Source organism: Dipodomys merriami, unplaced genomic scaffold, assembly GCF_024711535.1.
Source record: "Dipodomys merriami isolate MVZ:Mamm:240054 unplaced genomic scaffold, mDipMer1.0.p SCAF_138, whole genome shotgun sequence".
Lineage (NCBI taxonomy): Eukaryota > Metazoa > Chordata > Mammalia > Rodentia > Heteromyidae > Dipodomys > Dipodomys merriami.
Genome location: NW_027202693.1, coordinates 261,969 through 279,499, shown reverse-complemented (window position 1 = coordinate 279,499; position 17,531 = coordinate 261,969). Strand labels below are relative to the sequence as shown.

The window sequence follows — 17,531 nt, the reverse complement described above, 5'->3', positions numbered from 1 at the left end:
CTACCTGCCAGGCCTGCCAGCAGACTTCAGAAAAAAGAGTCTAGGATAGAGATGTGTTCTGTACCCAGTGTAAGAGCATGAAGAGGGAGGAGAAGGATGGGCCTTGGGTGGGTGGGTGGGTCCTGGGGAAGCATTCGTGCTGGCCACACAGCAGCAGATTAGGACAAGGGAAGAAGAGGCCTCAATGTGAGGGGAAAGATGTACAGGGGAAAGAAGTCCTGGCAGCTGGAGAAGAGCTAGCTCTGTCACAGAATTCCATCAAGTGAGGAAAGAATGAAGGAGAGCCTGGCTCAGGCAACAGAAGGTGTCGGTGACAGCGAGAGGGTAAGGAACATGCACACAATCTCCTGGAGGTGAGCAGCTCTGAAGAAGGCTCAAATGTAATATGGGCTGCATAAAGGTGGAGGAATATTTAAAGCTAAAGAAGAGAGCTAAAGGCCAGGCACTAGTGGCTCCTTCCTGTAATTCTACTTAGGAGGCTGAGAACTGAGGATCACAGTTTGAAGCCATCATAGGCAGGAAAGTCTGTGAGAGTCTGTTCTCCAACTAATGAGAAGAATAATGGAAATGCGAGTGTGGTTCAAGCAGTAGAATGGCAACCTTGATTGAAAAAGTTAAGGGTGTCGGGTGCTGGTGATTCAAGCCTGTAATCCTAACTACTCAGAAGGCTGAGATGTGAGGATCACGCATCAAAGCCAGCCTGGGCAGGAAAGTCTGTGAGACTCTTATCTTTAATAAATTACAAAAAAGTTAGAAATAGAGCTGTGACTGTAGATCACTAGCCTTGAGCAAAAGAAGCTCAGGGAGAGTGTCCAGGCCCTGAGTTCAAGCCCCAAGACTGGCAAAAAAAAAAAAAAAAACTCGAAGGGAGGGAGTGGAGGTAGGGAGAGAGAGAGAAAGAGAGACAGACTGAGGCAAGCAGAGAAACTCAGATAAGATGATGTTAGGCAAAATGAACCCCAAGATAAGGACTCAAGTGGTTTTTCTTGCTTGCTATTGTTTCTAACATATTTATAAGGTGGTTTTTTTGTTGCTTTCTATGTCCCTCCTGCAGTATAACCCCTGTTTTCACTGTATTTGATGTTGCTATAATTTGGGAAGGGGAAGGGAAAAAACAAATTGTTTAAACAGGGATACAGGTGGACCCATTGAGATGTATGTACAAGATGCTATGTCGAAAAACGAACTTTACAACTTTGGTTGGGGGGGGGGGTAGTTGTGGAGATGGGAGGGCAGGGGGAGTAAGGGAAAAGCAAAGGAGGAGGCAACAATGCTTGATAAGAAATATACTCATTACCTTGCTCATGTAATTGTAACCCTTCTGTATGGTATTTTCACAATTTTTAAAAAAAACTTATTTTTTTAGAAAAAAGAGACAGAGAGAGAGATACCAGCAGCAAACAGAGACATAAAGAGAGGGAGAGACCCAGACAGAAAGAGGAAGGGAAGATAGAATTCCAAGGAGGAAATTATACCAGAAAGTCTCTCCAAAGAGAAAAGAAAAATAGTCCAGATTCTTCTGGGAGATGCCGCAGTTCTGACAGATGGGGAGATGCCAGAGAGACGTCACCCTTCTAAGACGCCCCGCCTCCTAGCCTCTTCCTTATTTCATTTCCTCAGGGTTGGGTCCACTGGGAGAAGGCAAAGAGTCTGGAAGAAAATCCCATTGCATTGCCATGCATGATACTTCAGGTGACTTTATGGTTGTTGTTTTTGTATAAACGTGGTACTCAGACTCAGGATCTGATGCTTTCATTCACTGACTGGTACTCTACTGCCCAAGTCACCCCTCCAGGTGACTTCTAATCAGAGTAAAGGCAAAATAAGACAGCTCATTTTAGCCAGGCGCCAGTGGCCCATGCCTGTAATCCTAGCTACTCAGGAGGCTGAGATCTGAGGATCATGGTTCAAAGCCAACCCGGGCAGGAAAGTCCATGAGACTCTTATCTCTAATAAACCACTAGAAAACCAGAAGTGGCACTGTGGCTCAAGTGGTAGAGTGCTAGCCTTGAGCTGAAGAGCTCAGGGACAGTGCCCAGGTTCAGAGTTCAAGCCCCACAACTGACAAAAAATGAAAAAGACAGCTAGTTTTCCCCAAGGACTATATGAGACGAGAAAAGTATAGAACAGCTGGTGTTTTATGGCAAGACACCAAGGGCAGAGAAGACAGCTGTCCTGGCCCAGTAACCTTCCACTCTGCCCCTGAGCTCAGAGGTGCTGGAGAAGAAGCTCCTAGCTGGTGGGCAGGAGGGACAAGTCTGATCTGGCACCTGTAGGGATGGAGTGAGGGTAAAGAAACAAGATCAGAAGCCAGCACTTGAAAGCTGGGCGCTGGTGGCTCATGCCTGAGGCTAATCAGGAGGCTGAGATCTGAGGATTGAGATTCAAAACCAGACTGGAGAAGGAAAGTCTCTGAGGTGCTTATCTCCAATGAACCACCAGAAAATCAGAAGTGGAGCTGTGGCTAAAAGTAGTAGAGTGTGAACCTTGAGCAAAAGAACTCAGGGATAGTACCTAGGCTCTGAGTTCTAGCCCAGGGCCAGCAAAAAAGAAAAAAGAAAAAGAAAGAAGTGGGCACTTGAATCTTGAATTCAGGTCTGATTTGCCTTAGCTAAGTAGTACTGGATGGTTTTGAGGCTGTCTCCTCGCTGTTTGCTTTCTGTGGGGGAAAGGGAACAAAAAACCCATGGATAAAAGCCCTAAGCTTGGATCCCTCAGCCCTGCTCAGCTCCACAGCCTCAACTGCCAATGTGCAATGTCTCCTCACTTTCAGAAGTGTTTTTCCCCAGTGGCTTGTGGGCCTTGAACTCAGGGTCCCCAAACTTTTTTTGTGGAAGGCTAGCACTCTGAGCCATTGCTCACTTCCAATTTTCTGGGGGTTCATTGGAGATAAGTCTCACAGACTTTCCTGCCCAGGACTGGCTTTGAACTGTGATCCTCTGATCTCAGCCTCCTGAGAAACTAAGTTTAGAGGTGTGAGCCACCAACATCTGGCTGTTTATTGCCTTAATTCATTGGATCCTTGCAACAGCTCTGCAGAGTTGGTCAAAGGGGATTTCTATCATCCTTCGTATTACAAATGCAGAAGTGAAGCCCAGAGCACTCCAGTCATCTGACTATGCTGGGGAGGAGTTCAAGATACAGCCATTGTAAGACACTGCCAACGATTTCCTTTCTCTCTTTTTTGCTCTTCCTCATTGACTGCCTGTGTAACAATGAGTCACTCATCCATCCCACGTCTGCACACACACACACACACACACACACACACACACACACACATGAGATCCGTGTGTCACATGATCCAGGCTCTGGATTAGCCACTCTGGGAAATAAACAGGAAAAGGTCACAGCTGTCAGGGAAAGCACACTCTCAAAGGTGATCACACCCCAGAAGTTTTCCTAGACAGCAGAGTGGCCCTAGGAAGGAAGTGGTGACGTCTGCTTTGGTGAGTCACAGGCAGAGGTGTGCAGGGGGGAGTGGGAAGGAACAATAATGGAATACTTACTTGAATCTAGCAAGTGTGTGTGAGGGGTGGGGACCACAGGTTTCTTTTGACATAGAGACTGTGACCTCAACTCTAAATGGCCCCAGACTCAGCAATAAGAGGCACAGAATGAACGACTGGTGAATGACAGCATGTTACCCAGGCAAGTGAACTTCTGCAGAGCACTGAGTCACTCTGTCTCATTCTCCACTGCCACTCAGCACAGTACCTAAGAAAATGTACTGACCACTGTTTGTCATGAAAGTGAGTAGAAGCCAAGGGCAAGGGGAAGGCTTTAACTATCAGCCTTTCTGCTTTTAAGTTTTTAATATCTTTTGTTGGTGGTGCTAGTGGTCATGGGGCTTGAACTCTGGGCCTGAATGTTGTCCCTTAGCTCTTCAGCTCAAGGCTAGCGCTCTACCACTTGAGCCACAGTGCCACTTCCAGTTTTTGGTTGGTTTAATTGGAGATAAGAGTCTCATGGACTTTCCTGCCCAGGCTGGCTTTGAACCACAATCTGCAGATCTCAGCCTCCTGAGTAACTAGGATTACAGGCGTGAGCCACCGGCACCCAGCTTTTAATATTTTTTTTAAAACGTAATCAGACAGCCAAGATATCCATGGCTCATGCCTGTGATCCTAGCTACTCAGGAGGCTGAGATCTAAGGATCAAGGTTCAAAGCCAGCCTGAATAGGAAAATTGAGACATTTTTATCTCCCATTCACCACCAAAAAGCCAGAAGTAGAGGTGTGACGCTAGTGGTAGAATGCTAGCCTGGAGCACAAAGAGGCTCAGGGATAACATCCAGGCCCTGGATTCAAGCCTCAGTACTGGCACACAAAAATTAAAATCTTGAATTGATACAAAAGCTTATTTATAGGTGTTTTGTATGATGTTTCAATGTACATACACCCATTGTATATACTTTCTGACTTCTATTTCTACCCATATTGTCACAAATTACTGTATTTAACTATTTTTGTGCATGTGCAAGAGGTACTGGGGCTTGAACTTGGGACCTGGGCACTGTCCCTAAGCTTTTACACTCAAGACTGGTGCTCTACCACTTGAGCCACAGCTCCACTTCTGGCCTTTTTTTTTGGTGGAGGTTAATTAGAGATAAGAGTCTCACAGACTTTCTTCCTTGTGCTGGCTTTGAATCTTGATCCGAAGGTCCCAACTCCTTAAATAGGTAGGATTACAGGCATGAGTCACTGGCTGGGCCCAGCTCTCGCATTCTAGTTTTTTGTCTTAGATTTGCTTCAGAGAGAACCCAAACTTCTAGAAACCTATACTGTAAGTTATCTTTATACCTCTATAAAAAATGACATTTGTCCACTTTATTTATTCAGTATTATTTAGTCACAGTGAGAGGCTGGAAGGTATATATCTAAAGGAGACTGATTAGTTTTTAAGTAAGTTTTTTATTGTGAAAATACTGTACAGAGGGGTTACAGTTACATGAGCAAGGTAATGAGTGCATTTCTTATCCAGCATTGTTGCCTCCTCCTTTGTTTTTCCCCTACCATCCCGTACCTCCCACCTCCTCAACTACATGCCCCCCCCCCGCCACGAGACTGATTATTTGTAGCATGATACATACACACAATGGAATACTATGCAGTCGTATACAGGAATGAGAAAGTCTGACTTGATGTGAAATGATCTGAGCCATATTAATGACCAAAACAATGCAAGCTACAGTACAGGGTAAAGTTGCTAGCATGTGTGTAAAACAGCTTGTGGGTATGTGTGCACCTGTGTGACTATTTGTACATGGCCTTGAATTTTGCTGAAGGAGAATCAAATCTAACGCAGCCCTCACTGTCCCTGAGAAGAAGAGTTCACTAGCTAGGAAAGGAGACTGTTTTTCATAGATGCCTGACTGTGTCTTTTGATTTCTAGTACAATGGGAAGATTTTGAAAGGCTAAAGGTATCATCAGTGTGACGAATGCTTAGGTAGAAGGGAGATGTCTCATTCTTCACTAGATGTCTTTACTGGGACCCAGGACTCTGATTTGAGTCAGAGAGGCTCATCAGCTCCTGGGTTCTTGGTTCTACCCCTTGGGTCCACTCAGGGCTGGCTCCACAGGCCCCTCCTGTCTGCAGGCTTGCCCACACACTGCCCCACTTCCTTCCACAAAGAGCACAGGCTCACTTCCCTCTACATCCGCCCTCAAACAAAGGTCCACCAGCATCTTCACCACTCACAGGGAAGCTGAGCAAGTTCCTTCTGCCCAAGAGAACGCACTGTGTTGGACACCCACAGGCAAAAGACACTTGAATTACAGATCACACACACACACGCAGACATACATGCAGACATACAGACTCTAGGATAGAAAGCTAGAGAAGGTTCCATCTCAACACCCAGTCTCCTCTAGGACATGTCTGTCTAGCAGCCTGAGGGACTGGCATGATAGTCCAGTTTGCTGCTGGAAAGGCTACTTCATGGAAGGCTTGTTACTGGGGCGGTGTCTCTTGGGGAGCAGCTTCACCCATCATGTCCTTGTACTGCCGCTTGAAGAAGCCGAGCTGTCAGAACAGAGAGAGAGAGAGAGAGAGTCAGGCTGAAGAAGCAGGAGGGGGAAGGGAGGCGGGGAGGGTAATCACATGTAAAAGTCAGACAAACCAGGAAGAAAGTCAAAGTCAAAAGGGCCGAGAAGGGGCAAAAAGAAATAGTGCAGAAGCCAGGCACCAGTGGCTCACACCTGTCATCCTAGCTGTGCAGGAGACTGAGATCAGAGGATCACAGTTCAAAGCCAGCCTGGGCAGGAAAGTCTGTGAGATTCAGAAAACCAAAAGTGGCTCTAAGTGACTCAAAGTGGCTCAAAGTGGTAGAGTGCTAGTCTTGAGCTAAAGAGCTCAGTGACAGTGCCCAGGCCCAGAGTTCAAGCCCCACAACTGACAAAAAGAAAAAGAAATGGTGCAGAGTACAGGAAAGTCCTGTAGAAAGCAAGGCTGTGAGAAAAATTGCATCACTGTTGTGTTGAGGCTAGGAAATATAAGATATAACAAGAACCAGGTATCATGGCTCACTCCTGTAATCCCAACTAGTTGGAAGGCAGCAACATGGAAAACCAACTGAGTCACAGACTCAGAGATATGGAAGGCCATCTTGAGGTAACAAGTAAGACAAACCCCATCTCAACAATAAAAATAAAGCTGAGGGCAAGTGGTTCATGCGTACCATCTCAGCCACACAGGCTGCACAAATAAGGGGATTGCAGTCCAGGCTGACCCAGGCTAAAATGCAAGACCCTATCTCAAAACTGACCAAAGCATCAAAGACAGGAGTGAGGAGCCAAGTTGTATCTGCCTAGCAAGCATGATACCTTGAGTTCAAACCCCAGGACTGGCAGGATTGTGTATTTATTATTTATTTTCATTGTATTAATACTTAATATTTTATTTTATTTTTTTGGGTCCGGTCATGGGGCCTGAACTCTGGGCCTGGGCGCTGTCCCTCAGCTCTTCAGCTCAAGGCTAGCGCTCTACCATTTGAGCCACAGCGCCACTTCCGGCCTTTTTCTTTTTGCTTATGTGGTGCTGAGGAATCAAACCCAGGGCCACAGGCACGCAAGGGAAGCGCTCTACCACTGAGCCACCTTCCCAGTTCTTAATAGTATATTTTATTATCTCATTGTCATTATTTTTTGTATGGGTGTGCCAGGACTGGGGCTTGAACTCAGAGTCTAAGCACTGTCTCTTGGGTTTTTTTCATTCAAAAGGTACTCTACCATCTCTACTTCCAGCTTTTTGCTGTTTCATTGGCAATAAAAAGTCTCATGAGGGGCTGCCACCAGCACCTGGCTCATTTATTTGTATATAGCTAATAAATAATAGGAATTATATATAAATGTTATAGGTACATAAATATATTGATATATAGGTTTTATATATATATATATATATATATATATGTATATATCACTCTTCTAGTAATCATTATATTCCAAGGTCCATTCTAGTTACACCACTAATCCAATTTCCTTCACAAAGTGGGTTTATTATCCTTCTATATATTTATCCTTTATTATCCTTTTAGCTAGGCGCTGGTGGCTCACGCTTATAATCTTAGGATTATAACTCAGGAGGCTGAGATCTGAGGATCGCTGTTTGAAGCCAGCCTGGGCAAGAAAGTCCATGAGATTATTATCTCCAAAAAACCACTCAGGAAAAGCCAGAAGTGTTGCTGAGGCTCAAGTCGTAGAGCGCTAGCCTTCAGCAAAAGAAACTTGGGGACAGAGCCCAGGCCCTGAGTGCAAGCCCCATGACTGACAAAAAGAAAAAAATCGAATATGATCCTTTTACAGCTGAAGGAACTGAGGCGCAGAGAGACTCTGACTTGCTCTCGAACTAGCTACCAGGCCTAGGAATTGAACCAACTGCTGTCGCCTCTGAGTGAGAAGCATCAACAGGATGAGCGGGGCAGGGAGAAGACTCATGGGTACCTTGTAGAGCCCTGCAGTGATAAGGGCCAGGAGCACCAGCCCCCCGATGGAGCTGCCCACAATGAGCGGCACAGGGTTGTGAAGTTCATACAGCTCCACTTTAGTCTCAGTCTGGAGGAGAAAAGATTTCTGGATGTTTTTCCAATCACACCCAACTCCATAATTAGTACCTCCCAGTGTGCCCTCACTCTTTACATACACACACACTCACACCTGCTCCTCCCTCCACCCTCAGATGGTTTCCCCAGCCCAGCTCCTCCCCTCCCCCCAAACCCAGGAGTCCCCCTCCATGCCTGAGACCATTACCTGGGATTTTACAAATATGTCCTGTCCTGGAAGCAGCGCAAACTCGGAATCATTGAACAAAACCTCCGCTGTGCTCACCAGCAGAAGGTGGCCATGAGACTTCTGTAGAAAACAACACAGAGGGCTGGCAATGTGGCTTAGTGGTAGAGTGCTTGCCTAGCATGCATAAAGCCCAGGTTCGATTCCTCAGTATACCACATACACGAAGAAGAAGAAGAAGAAGAAGAAGAAGGAGAAGGAGAAGGAGAAGGAGAAGGAGAAGGAGAAGGAGAAGGGGAAGGGGAAGGGGAAGGGGAAGGGGAAGGGGAAGGGGAAGGGGAAGAGGAAGGAGAAACAAGCTGGAAGTGGTGCTGTGGCTCAAGTGGTAGAGTGTTAGCCTTGAGCACAGAGAGACTCAGGGACAGAACCTAGGCCCTGAGTTCAAGCCCCAGGAGCAGCAAAACAAAAAAAGAAAAAAGCAAATGTCCAAGTCTGGGAGCCCAGAGGATCCTATTTGTGCCCAGCCAGGCCAGAAGGCCGTGTCACATACCTTGATATACCAATCAAAAGAGAGATTGCCTATGAGGTCCACCTCAAATTCTTCCTCCATGTTGAAGGTCGGGATGTCACACTGGATTCTCTGGCAGACAGCAATGGAACAGTTCTGGAGACGGAAGGAAAGGAGAGGCAATTGACTAAAAATGGTGGCACGTGTGCTCAGCAACTCTTGGTGAAGAGACCCCATGGGGCTCCAGTGAGCGGACTGGATCCAAGTGTGGATTCCAGGCTGGAGGCAAGCAGGCATCTTCTCACCACCACGGGGGTCTTCGTAAGCTGTGCCTGGAAGTCGGATTGAGTGGGACGCCTCTCTTCAGTACGGCAGGTGCTTGAGAGATTCTGAGGAAAGAAATACCATGGGGAAGGGAAGAAATGAGGCCGCTGGATCTGTCCTCAAAGTGAGACAGCCTGGACCCAAGTGGGGTCAGGGATCCACGTTAGGAGACAGACGGATCTCAGGAAGGAGAGTTCAAGGGGAGATTTGAACCCACTTCTGAGGCACAACTGGACTCACCTGAGCAAAGATGACTTGGGGGTGGTCCCATACAGTCACCTCATTCAGCTGAACAGGAGCCCAGAAAACCACGCTGGCAGGGAGGCTCCTGTGGCCCAGATTTTTGAACTACACCAAGAAAAAGTAATGGTGTCAGGACTCTCCGGCCTTCAGCCTCCACCAACACCTAGAATCAGCCTCTGTAGTTCATTATGTGTGCAAAGAGTTCATTATGCATATAATGGTGCACACTGTGTGCGCGCATGCATGCCCCCTGGGTGTGCACCTTGCTCTCCTGATTGTTTCTGCTTCCCTGGTCTGATTTTTTTTCCCCTCCCCAGCATCCTCTCCTCCCTACCTGATATTGATGCTTTATCACCTTACTGGTCTTCTCTGTGGCCGTGAAGTTGAAATACTTCGTAGAACTTTCACCGCTAAAGGAGAAAAGAGGAAGATGGAAGATGACAGAAAACAGGAGGGGGGTTGTAGGAGGGTGTAAGGACAGAGCTGGCACATAGGAGCCAAGTGCGTAAACACGCAGACTCATACACTCAACCAGCTGTGTCCAGCCCAATGCAGATAGCTCAGTCATAGCCCAGACCCTAGCACCTGGTGACCACCATGAACACGGCGTATTTCACAGGCAACTCCAGTTGGAATTCAGATTTGCTGGTCTTAGGCATGTTGTTGTCACTAGAGAGAGAGAAAAGAGAGAGAGAGAGAGAGAGAGAAAGAACTTAGCCAGCTCTTGAGATCTAAGAAATCAGCCTTTCCCTGGACACTGGTGGCTCTCGCCTGTCGTCCTAGCTACTCAGGAGGCTAAGATCTAAGGTCACAGTTCCAAATCAGCCTGGGCAGGAAAGTCCATGAGACTCTTATCACCAATGAACCACCAGAAAACCAGAAGTAGAGCTGTGGCTCAAGTGGTAGAGCACTAGCCTTGAGCAGAAAAGCTCAGAGATAGCACCCAGGCCCTGAGTTCAAGCCCCACAACTGACAAAGAAAAGAAAGAAAAACAAAAAGGAAAAAAAAGAAAGAAAGAAATCAGCCTATCCTTCTCTCCCTCTTTCAGTCACCAAGTTCTGTTATCTCTGTATCCTAAACCTCCTCTTCTCTACCCGTCCCCCAAGACATAGCTCAGTCCCACATAGCTAACTCCCATGGCTACAGCAGCCGCTTGCTGCTCCTCTGAATTCAGAACTGCCCCCTCAGCCCCCCTGTCATACAATATAATTTTGTCACACTTATAGATTAAATCGCAATTTCCCTAACACCACTAATAATCGCAAATTCTCTAACACCACTCACCCATCAGTCTTTTTTTGCTATGACTCCTCTCTAGCCATCATCTCCTCACATCCTGCCATGTGAGCTTAGCCTATTTGTGTGTCATATGTGTGTGTCTGTGTGTGTGTGTGTGTGTGTGGCTTGAACTCAGGGTCAAGAGCTTGAACTCAGGGCCTGGGCACTGTCTCTGCTCAAAGCTGGTACCCTACCACTTGAGTCACAGCTTTACTTCTGGCTTTTTTTTTTTTTTTGGTAATTAATTAGTCTCACGACTTTCCTGCCTAGGCTGGCTTCAAATCTCAATGCTCAGACTTCAGCCTTCTGAGTAGCTAGAATGACAGGCATGAGCCACAGGTGCCCAGCTTTTACTTTGGGGATAATCTCACTAACTTGGCCCATGTTGCCTTCCAAACTGGCCATTCTTCAACCTCCACCTCCCAAGTATCTGGATTACAGGCAGTAATGCCTTAAACACATGCTGATCTTGCCAGGCTCTAGGCTTGGCCTTGTTCCTGATTCCTTCTTCCTGGCTTCATGCCCACTTCTGTGGAGGCCTTTTCTTGGAAGACTCACATTCTAACTACGTTTCCTTCAGGAATCTTCTCTGGTTACCAAGTTCCAAGAGCAGTGGCTATCATCTGCTAGCCAGTTTCCTTGTTTATACAGGCCACTAAATCATAACCTCCAAAGCTCCAAAGCTCCAAGAACCACGGCGCTCTCATTCCACCAGCACTTGGCACAAGGTCTGGCAAATAGGTAGGTACTTACTTGGTGTTGTTGAATGAGGGAATGAATGAATGAGAGAATGAATGAATGAATGATCTGATCTGAGCACCATTGTGGAGGGGGAAAGGGTCCACCTTGGACAAAGGTCGAAGGCCTGAAGGGGAGGGTGCATATGGAAGGTCAGGAGCAGGGTACCTGGTCACATTGGCCTTGAAGAGTAGTTTGTTTCCAAGGAAAGCATCAGGGTCCACATAAAATGAGACATTAAAGGTGGCCTGGAGGTGGAGAAAGCAGAGAGGGTGAGAAGAAGAAACACTAATGTCCACCAAGCAATGGCTGAATAAAGCATGACGCAGCCAGCCAACAGAATACGACTCAGCAATAAAAAAAGAATGAATGATCCTTGAAAACATGCTAACTGGAAGAAGCCACTCAGAAAGGGCCTTGCACTGTATGTTTGCATTTATAGGAGGAAACCAGGATAGGCAAGTCTATGAAGACAAAGCTGATTGGTGGTTGCCAGGACCTGGGAGAGTGAGGACTAAGGGCAATCGTCAGGATGACAGATGCACAGCTGTGACTATATGAAGAGCCACTGGACAAAGACAGCAGTGGTGCTCACTAGACACTGTATTGAAAATGAACTATACAACGTGTGGGTGGGAGTAGGAGGGAAAAACTGGGAGAGAGTGAGGGAAGGGGTGACATTGTCCACAAAGAAACTGTACTCTTTATCTAACTTACGTAGCTAGAACCCCTCTGTACATCACTGTAAATGGATGCGTGAAGGGATGTAAATTGTATCTCAATAGAGGTGTTTACAAAACACCTTTCTTCTTACAAAGAAGGAACCTCTAATTTGAAGGAGGAAGAGGAAGAAGAGGAGAAAGAAGAGGAAAAATAAGAAGAGGAGGAGGAGGAAAGAAAGAAGAGGAGGAGGAGGAAGAAGAGGAAGAGAGAAAGAGGAGGAGGAGATGAAGAGGAAGAGGAGGAAGAAGAAAGGGAATGGAAAGGAGAAGGGAAGAGGGAAGGAAGGAAGGAAGGAAGGAAGGAAGGAAGGAAGGAAGGAAGGAAGGAAGGAAGGAAGGAAGGAAGGAAGGAAGGGAGGGAGGGAGGGAGGGAGGGAGGGAGGGAGGGAAGAAAGGGAGGAAAGATGAAAGGGAGGGAGGGAAGAGGAGATGAAGGTGGAGAAGGTGCAGGAGGAAGAGGAAGAGATGCTTGAGGAGGAAAAGCACTGGGAAGAAAAGTGGAGGCCGGAGGGCTCTGACCTGTGAGTTGCCGGGGAAGATGGGGTGCTTGACTCTACAGGTGGTGCTCTTCAAGGCCCCAGGCCCTTGGATGGAGACCTCAGGATTACAATCCATGGATTTCAGAATGCGCTGATTCTGGAAGGCAAAGTCAGCAGCTGTGGCCCCTGGCCCATCTGCCGTGGCATAGGGGAAGGCGCAGGTCACATGGCGGGAGAGAAGAGTTTCCCTACCTGGGTTTCGAATGCATTCTGGAAGGACAAGACAGATGGGTAGTAGAAGGTCACCTGCGTGGCGTACGAGTCTTCACCATCGTTGCCCACAGTCACCGTCACATTGAAGGCTCGGGGGTCACCTACTACCAAGGAATCCAGGCTGTAGGAACAACAAGACCAGAGAGAGGGCTGTCCTGGGACAAGTGTGTTTGGGTGGAAATGGACGCAGGCACCTGGAGAAACATGGAGCTTCCACAGGGACCTCGTGACCTCCCCAAGAAGGGACTCAAACAGCCCAGATCCCCTATAATACATGAGCGGACCCAAAAAATGTGGTATCTATACACAGTGGGATCTTACTCTGCCATTAGAAGGAATACTGTGATGTCATTTACAGGGAAATGGATGGCCCTAGAACAAAGCATGTTAAGTGAGATAAACCAAGCTCAGAGAGACAATGGTGCATGCTGTCAGTCGTATTTGGAAGCTAGATCTAAAATATACCGGGACATGATCGATTATACAGGACTCTGGGCATTCACACACAGTGAAACCAAAGGAGGATACTCTTAAGAGAGGAACAGAAAGGCATAATGGCTGTGTGCCTCTGATCATATACTATTCACTGAAATAAACTCCAGGAAATGAACACAAGAGTTGGGGGGGGGGGATTGCTGTTTTTATTTTCTTTCCTCTTTGTTTTGTTTGTTCATATATGTGTCCTTGGGAGGGTAAGGGGGAACATAGAAATGAAGGGACCAAGGTGAAGACATGTAGCAATGGTACTCACTGGACACTATGTTGAAAGTGAACTATGAAACTTTGTGGGTGAGGATGGGAGGAGAAAACTGGGAGAGAGCGAAGGAAGGGGTGACATTATCCAAAAAGAAATGTACTCTTTACCTGACTTATGTAACCTTAACCCCTTTGTATATAACAATGTGGGGCTGGGAAGGTGGCTCAGTGGTAGAGCGCTTGCCTTGCATGCATAAGGCCCTGGTTCGATTCCTCAGCACCCACATAAGCACAAAAAGCTGGAAGTGGCACTGTGGCTCAAATGATAGAACACTAGCCTTGAGTTGAAGAGCTGAGGGACAGCTCCTAGGCCCTGAGTTCAGGCCCCGCGACCAACAAAACAAAACATAAAATAACACTGTATTTTTTAATGGACTCCATGAAGCTCTCTTGGAGATCAGGAAAAGAACAGAGTAGCAACCAGGAGAAGAAACTTACCCCAGAAAACTGAAGGAGACACTGAGGTCATCCTGGCAAACATTGTCATTGCCACAATTCTTCTCAAAGGGAAACTGTAAAGGCCAGAATATGAAGTCACAAAACAATCCAGTTGGAATGAAATTGGGTGGAATAAAATAAACTTTAACACCAGGCACCAGTGCTTCACGCCTGTCACCCTAGCTCCTCGGGAGGCTGAAATCTGAGGACCACAGTTCAAAGCCAATCCAGCAGGAAAGTCCATGAGACTCTTATCTCCAATTAACCATCAGAAAGTCAGAAGTGGAGCTACGGCTCAAGTGGTAGAGCACTAGCCTTAACAAAAAAAAAAGTCTGGGACAGCACCAGGCCCTGAGTTCAAGCCCTAGCACACACAAATAGCCAGGTGCCAGCGGCTCACACCTGTAATCCTAGCAACTTAGGAGGCTGAAATCTGAGGATCACAGTTCAAAGCCAGCCCAGGCAGGGAAATCCATGAGACTCTTAGTTCCAATTAACCACCAGAACATTGGACATGGAGCTGTGGCTCAAAGCAGTAGAGCACTGGTGTTGAATGAAAAAGCTCAGGGACAGAGCCTAGGCCCTGGGTTCAAGGCCCATGACCAACCAAAAAAGAAAAGCTTTACCTATCTTAGCCTCTTCTCCTTACTCTTGTAGGACCCCAACTCAAGACTCACTGAGGCAGTGAAGATTGTCTGAGCATCTTCAGCCAGAACCGGCCGGAGGCCCCCAGAATAGACCAAGGGGACCCCCTCCAGACTATAGTTGAGGCGCAGGCTGATGGGGATCACAGGATCTGCAACACAGGTCTAGAAGATAAGAAGGGCTGATTATCTGTCCTCCTTCACTGCCTAGGCCCACCCACCCATTCGTGGCCCAGAGACCTGGCCTGGGGCCTGCTCACCGGTAACTGTAGATTTAAGGTATCACATTTTGGTGCCAGTCCCAAGGTTTGTATGTGTCTGCGTGTATGGTTGTTTGTATCCGTGAAGACGGCACGTAGACGGGTAGAATCCAGGATGAGGTCGTACGTGATGATGCTTTTGATATCCCCTGGAGAGACACAGGAGCTAGTAGTGAGGAGCTACCTTCCAAGTCTGACAGATAGGATTTTGATGCCCAGGCTTCTGAGCTCCAACTATATGATTTGGGGGAGAGGGGGAAGGGGGTATTACCTGAACTTTCTGCATCTCAGTTCTTTTTTGTGTTTAGTTGGGTTTTTTTTTTTTCACCAGAATTGGGACTCTGTCAATGTGCTTGTTAATCTGGTGTTCTACCACTTGAGCCATGCCTCTGTGATTTATTTTACTGGTTATTTTAGAGATGGAATCTTGTGGACTTTTTTGGCCTAGGTTGGCTTCAAGCCTTGACCCTCCAAATTTTAGCCTCCTGAGTAGCTAAAATGACAGCTGTAGGTCATCATCATCCAGTATAACTCTACTGAAATCTTAATTTCAGTCATTGCACTTTTCTGTGCTAGAATTTCAGTTGGCTGCTATTTTCCTCTCTCATTTCGGAATCATCCATAGGCCTATTTCTACTGTCTGTTGTTTCTCTTGATTTTTCAATTCAAGGAGGAGGAGGAAGAAGAAGGAGGAAGAAGAAGAAGGAGGAGGAAGTGGAGGAGGACTCTAGTTTATGCACCAACATGGGGCCCCTGCGTTCCCTACCCAGCAGGAGTGAAGAGAAGAGAACTTTCCCTTCAACTGCCATAAATGAGCAGTCATTTCATCTAGAGACTTACCCATCATGCCTCACCTTCTCTGAGCCGATCCCTTGTGTTCTTGCGGACTCGGAGACAGACTGTGACCTTTCCAGCAGCCTTGCTTCCGGTCTCTTCTTTGCCACACTCAAATACATCCCTTGCCACTTCCCTGGGATTGAACTCCATGGACACCTCGACCCTTAATACTGGCTGAGCTCTGTGGGGACACCATAGGGCCATCAGAAAATGTCAGACCACAGAGAAAAATCTCCTTCAAGGGAAAATCCCTACCATGCTCCCAAAGGAACTCTTACCTGAGCAGCAGCAGGTACCCCTCGGCCCCTACAGCCAAATCCATCAAGCCATCCATTGTGAGATCCTGGCCCCCACTCAGTGCCTGACCAAAATACTGGAGCTTGGGGGAGAGCTGGGAGCCCGTGATCCTCTAAGGGCAGAAAAGGAAGAGGAAGAGGAGGAAGAAGAGGTGGAGGAGGAAGAAGAGGAGGAGGAGGAGGAGGAGGAGGAGGAGGAGGAGGAGGAGGAGGAGGAGGAGGAGGAGGAGGAGGAGGAGGAGGAGGAGGAGGAGGAGGAGAGGACAATAGGAAAATGTGTGACTCAGTCATCCAGGATGACCCAAGTTCAAGTCCTCTAGGACCCACTTAGTCTCATATCCCACAATTCTCTCAGAAAGTAGAGCAACTTAGGAATGAATTATTCACCTTAGAACCACAACCTCAAGGTGATATTTGAACTTACCTTGATGTTCTAAAGAAAGAAAAAACTTTCATATGAAAGAAATCAAAAGTATACTGTCTGAACCAAATCTCGTTTATAGAGTCAAAATGTTGCAAATATGCAAGATTGGTCTAGCCAAAATTATCACTTAAATATGAGGAGTGAGTTTTAGCATGTGATAAGGGGGGAGAGAAAGACAGAGACAGAGACAGAGACAGAGCACAAACTTCACTTTGGATGATGGGCAAGTCAATCTTAAAACAAATCTCAAGGGCTGGGAATGTGGGTTCGATTCCTCAGTACCACATAAACAGAAAAAACCGGAAGTAGTGCTGTGGCTCAAGTGGTAGAATGCTAACCTTGAACAAAAGAAGTTCAGGGACAGTGCCCAGGCCCTGAATTCAAGCCCCAGGACTGGCAAAGAGAATTTTTTAAGAGGTAGCTGGGTGTCAGTGGGTCACTCCTGTAGTCCTAGCTACTCAGGAGGCTGAGATCTGAGGATTCCAGTTTGAAGCCAGATAGGGCAGGGAAAAAAATCTGTAAGAGTCTTATTCCAACTAACCATCAAAAAAAAAAAAAAGCCAGAAGAGTAGTTGTTGATCAAGTAGTAGAATGCCAGCTTTGAGTGTAAAAGATCAGGGACAGTGCTCAGGCCCTAAGTTCAAGCCCCAGGACTAGCATAAAACAAGGAGCAGGGAGGAAACAAAATTTCCTGCATCTTTCCATCTATGAATAACTCCATACCTTGGCTATGTCCATTAACTTAGAAATGGGACTGTGGCAGGATCTTTTGTTTTTATGTGTTTGTGTGATTTTTTTTTTTTTTGCCAGTCCTGGGGCTTGAACTCAAGGCCTGGACAATGTCCCTGGATTTCTTTTTTTTGGATCAAGGCTAGCACTCTACCACCTCAGCCACAGCACCACTTCCAGCCTTTTCTGTGCATGTGGTACTGAGGAATCAAACCCAGGACTTCATGCATGCTAGGCAAGCACTCTACCACTGAGCTACATTCCCAGCCCCAAGGGATCTTCTTCATGAAATGATTTCATTTCCTTAGATATATACACAGTAGTGAGAGTACTGGAATATGTGGGTTTAACTT

General features: G+C 46.8%; 1 protein-coding gene and 1 long non-coding RNA gene across 3 annotated transcripts in view; one reads left to right on the top strand and one right to left on the bottom strand.

The window, feature by feature from the left end:
* Positions 1-144: 144 nt before the first annotated feature.
* LOC138825568 (uncharacterized) lies at positions 145-15,749 on the top strand. Of its 2 annotated transcripts, XR_011371432.1 has the most exons (4): positions 145-353; positions 11,163-11,323; positions 14,646-14,911; positions 15,563-15,749. It is a non-coding gene; the product is annotated as an uncharacterized lncRNA (long non-coding RNA). The 2 variants fall into 2 exon arrangements; XR_011371433.1 differs by lacking the exon at positions 15,563-15,749 and having other exon boundaries at positions 14,844-14,912.
* LOC138825567 (integrin alpha-M-like) overlaps positions 4,940-17,531 on the bottom strand; it is a 27,450-nt gene continuing 14,858 nt past the window's right edge. Inside the window, exons 15-30 of the mRNA XM_070020214.1 lie at positions 16,008-16,138; positions 15,747-15,910; positions 14,893-15,041; positions 14,666-14,797; positions 13,989-14,062; positions 12,774-12,915; positions 12,562-12,678; positions 11,489-11,568; positions 9,890-9,973; positions 9,639-9,714; positions 9,302-9,409; positions 9,043-9,126; positions 8,780-8,893; positions 8,251-8,352; positions 7,945-8,055; positions 4,940-6,025 (exon numbers count right to left, since the gene is read on the bottom strand). Coding sequence (XP_069876315.1) covers positions 5,954-6,025; positions 7,945-8,055; positions 8,251-8,352; positions 8,780-8,893; positions 9,043-9,126; positions 9,302-9,409; positions 9,639-9,714; positions 9,890-9,973; positions 11,489-11,568; positions 12,562-12,678; positions 12,774-12,915; positions 13,989-14,062; positions 14,666-14,797; positions 14,893-15,041; positions 15,747-15,910; positions 16,008-16,138 — 1,740 coding nt within the window. The 3' untranslated portion in view covers positions 4,940-5,953. The remainder of the gene's footprint in view (positions 6,026-7,944; positions 8,056-8,250; positions 8,353-8,779; positions 8,894-9,042; positions 9,127-9,301; positions 9,410-9,638; positions 9,715-9,889; positions 9,974-11,488; positions 11,569-12,561; positions 12,679-12,773; positions 12,916-13,988; positions 14,063-14,665; positions 14,798-14,892; positions 15,042-15,746; positions 15,911-16,007; positions 16,139-17,531) is intronic.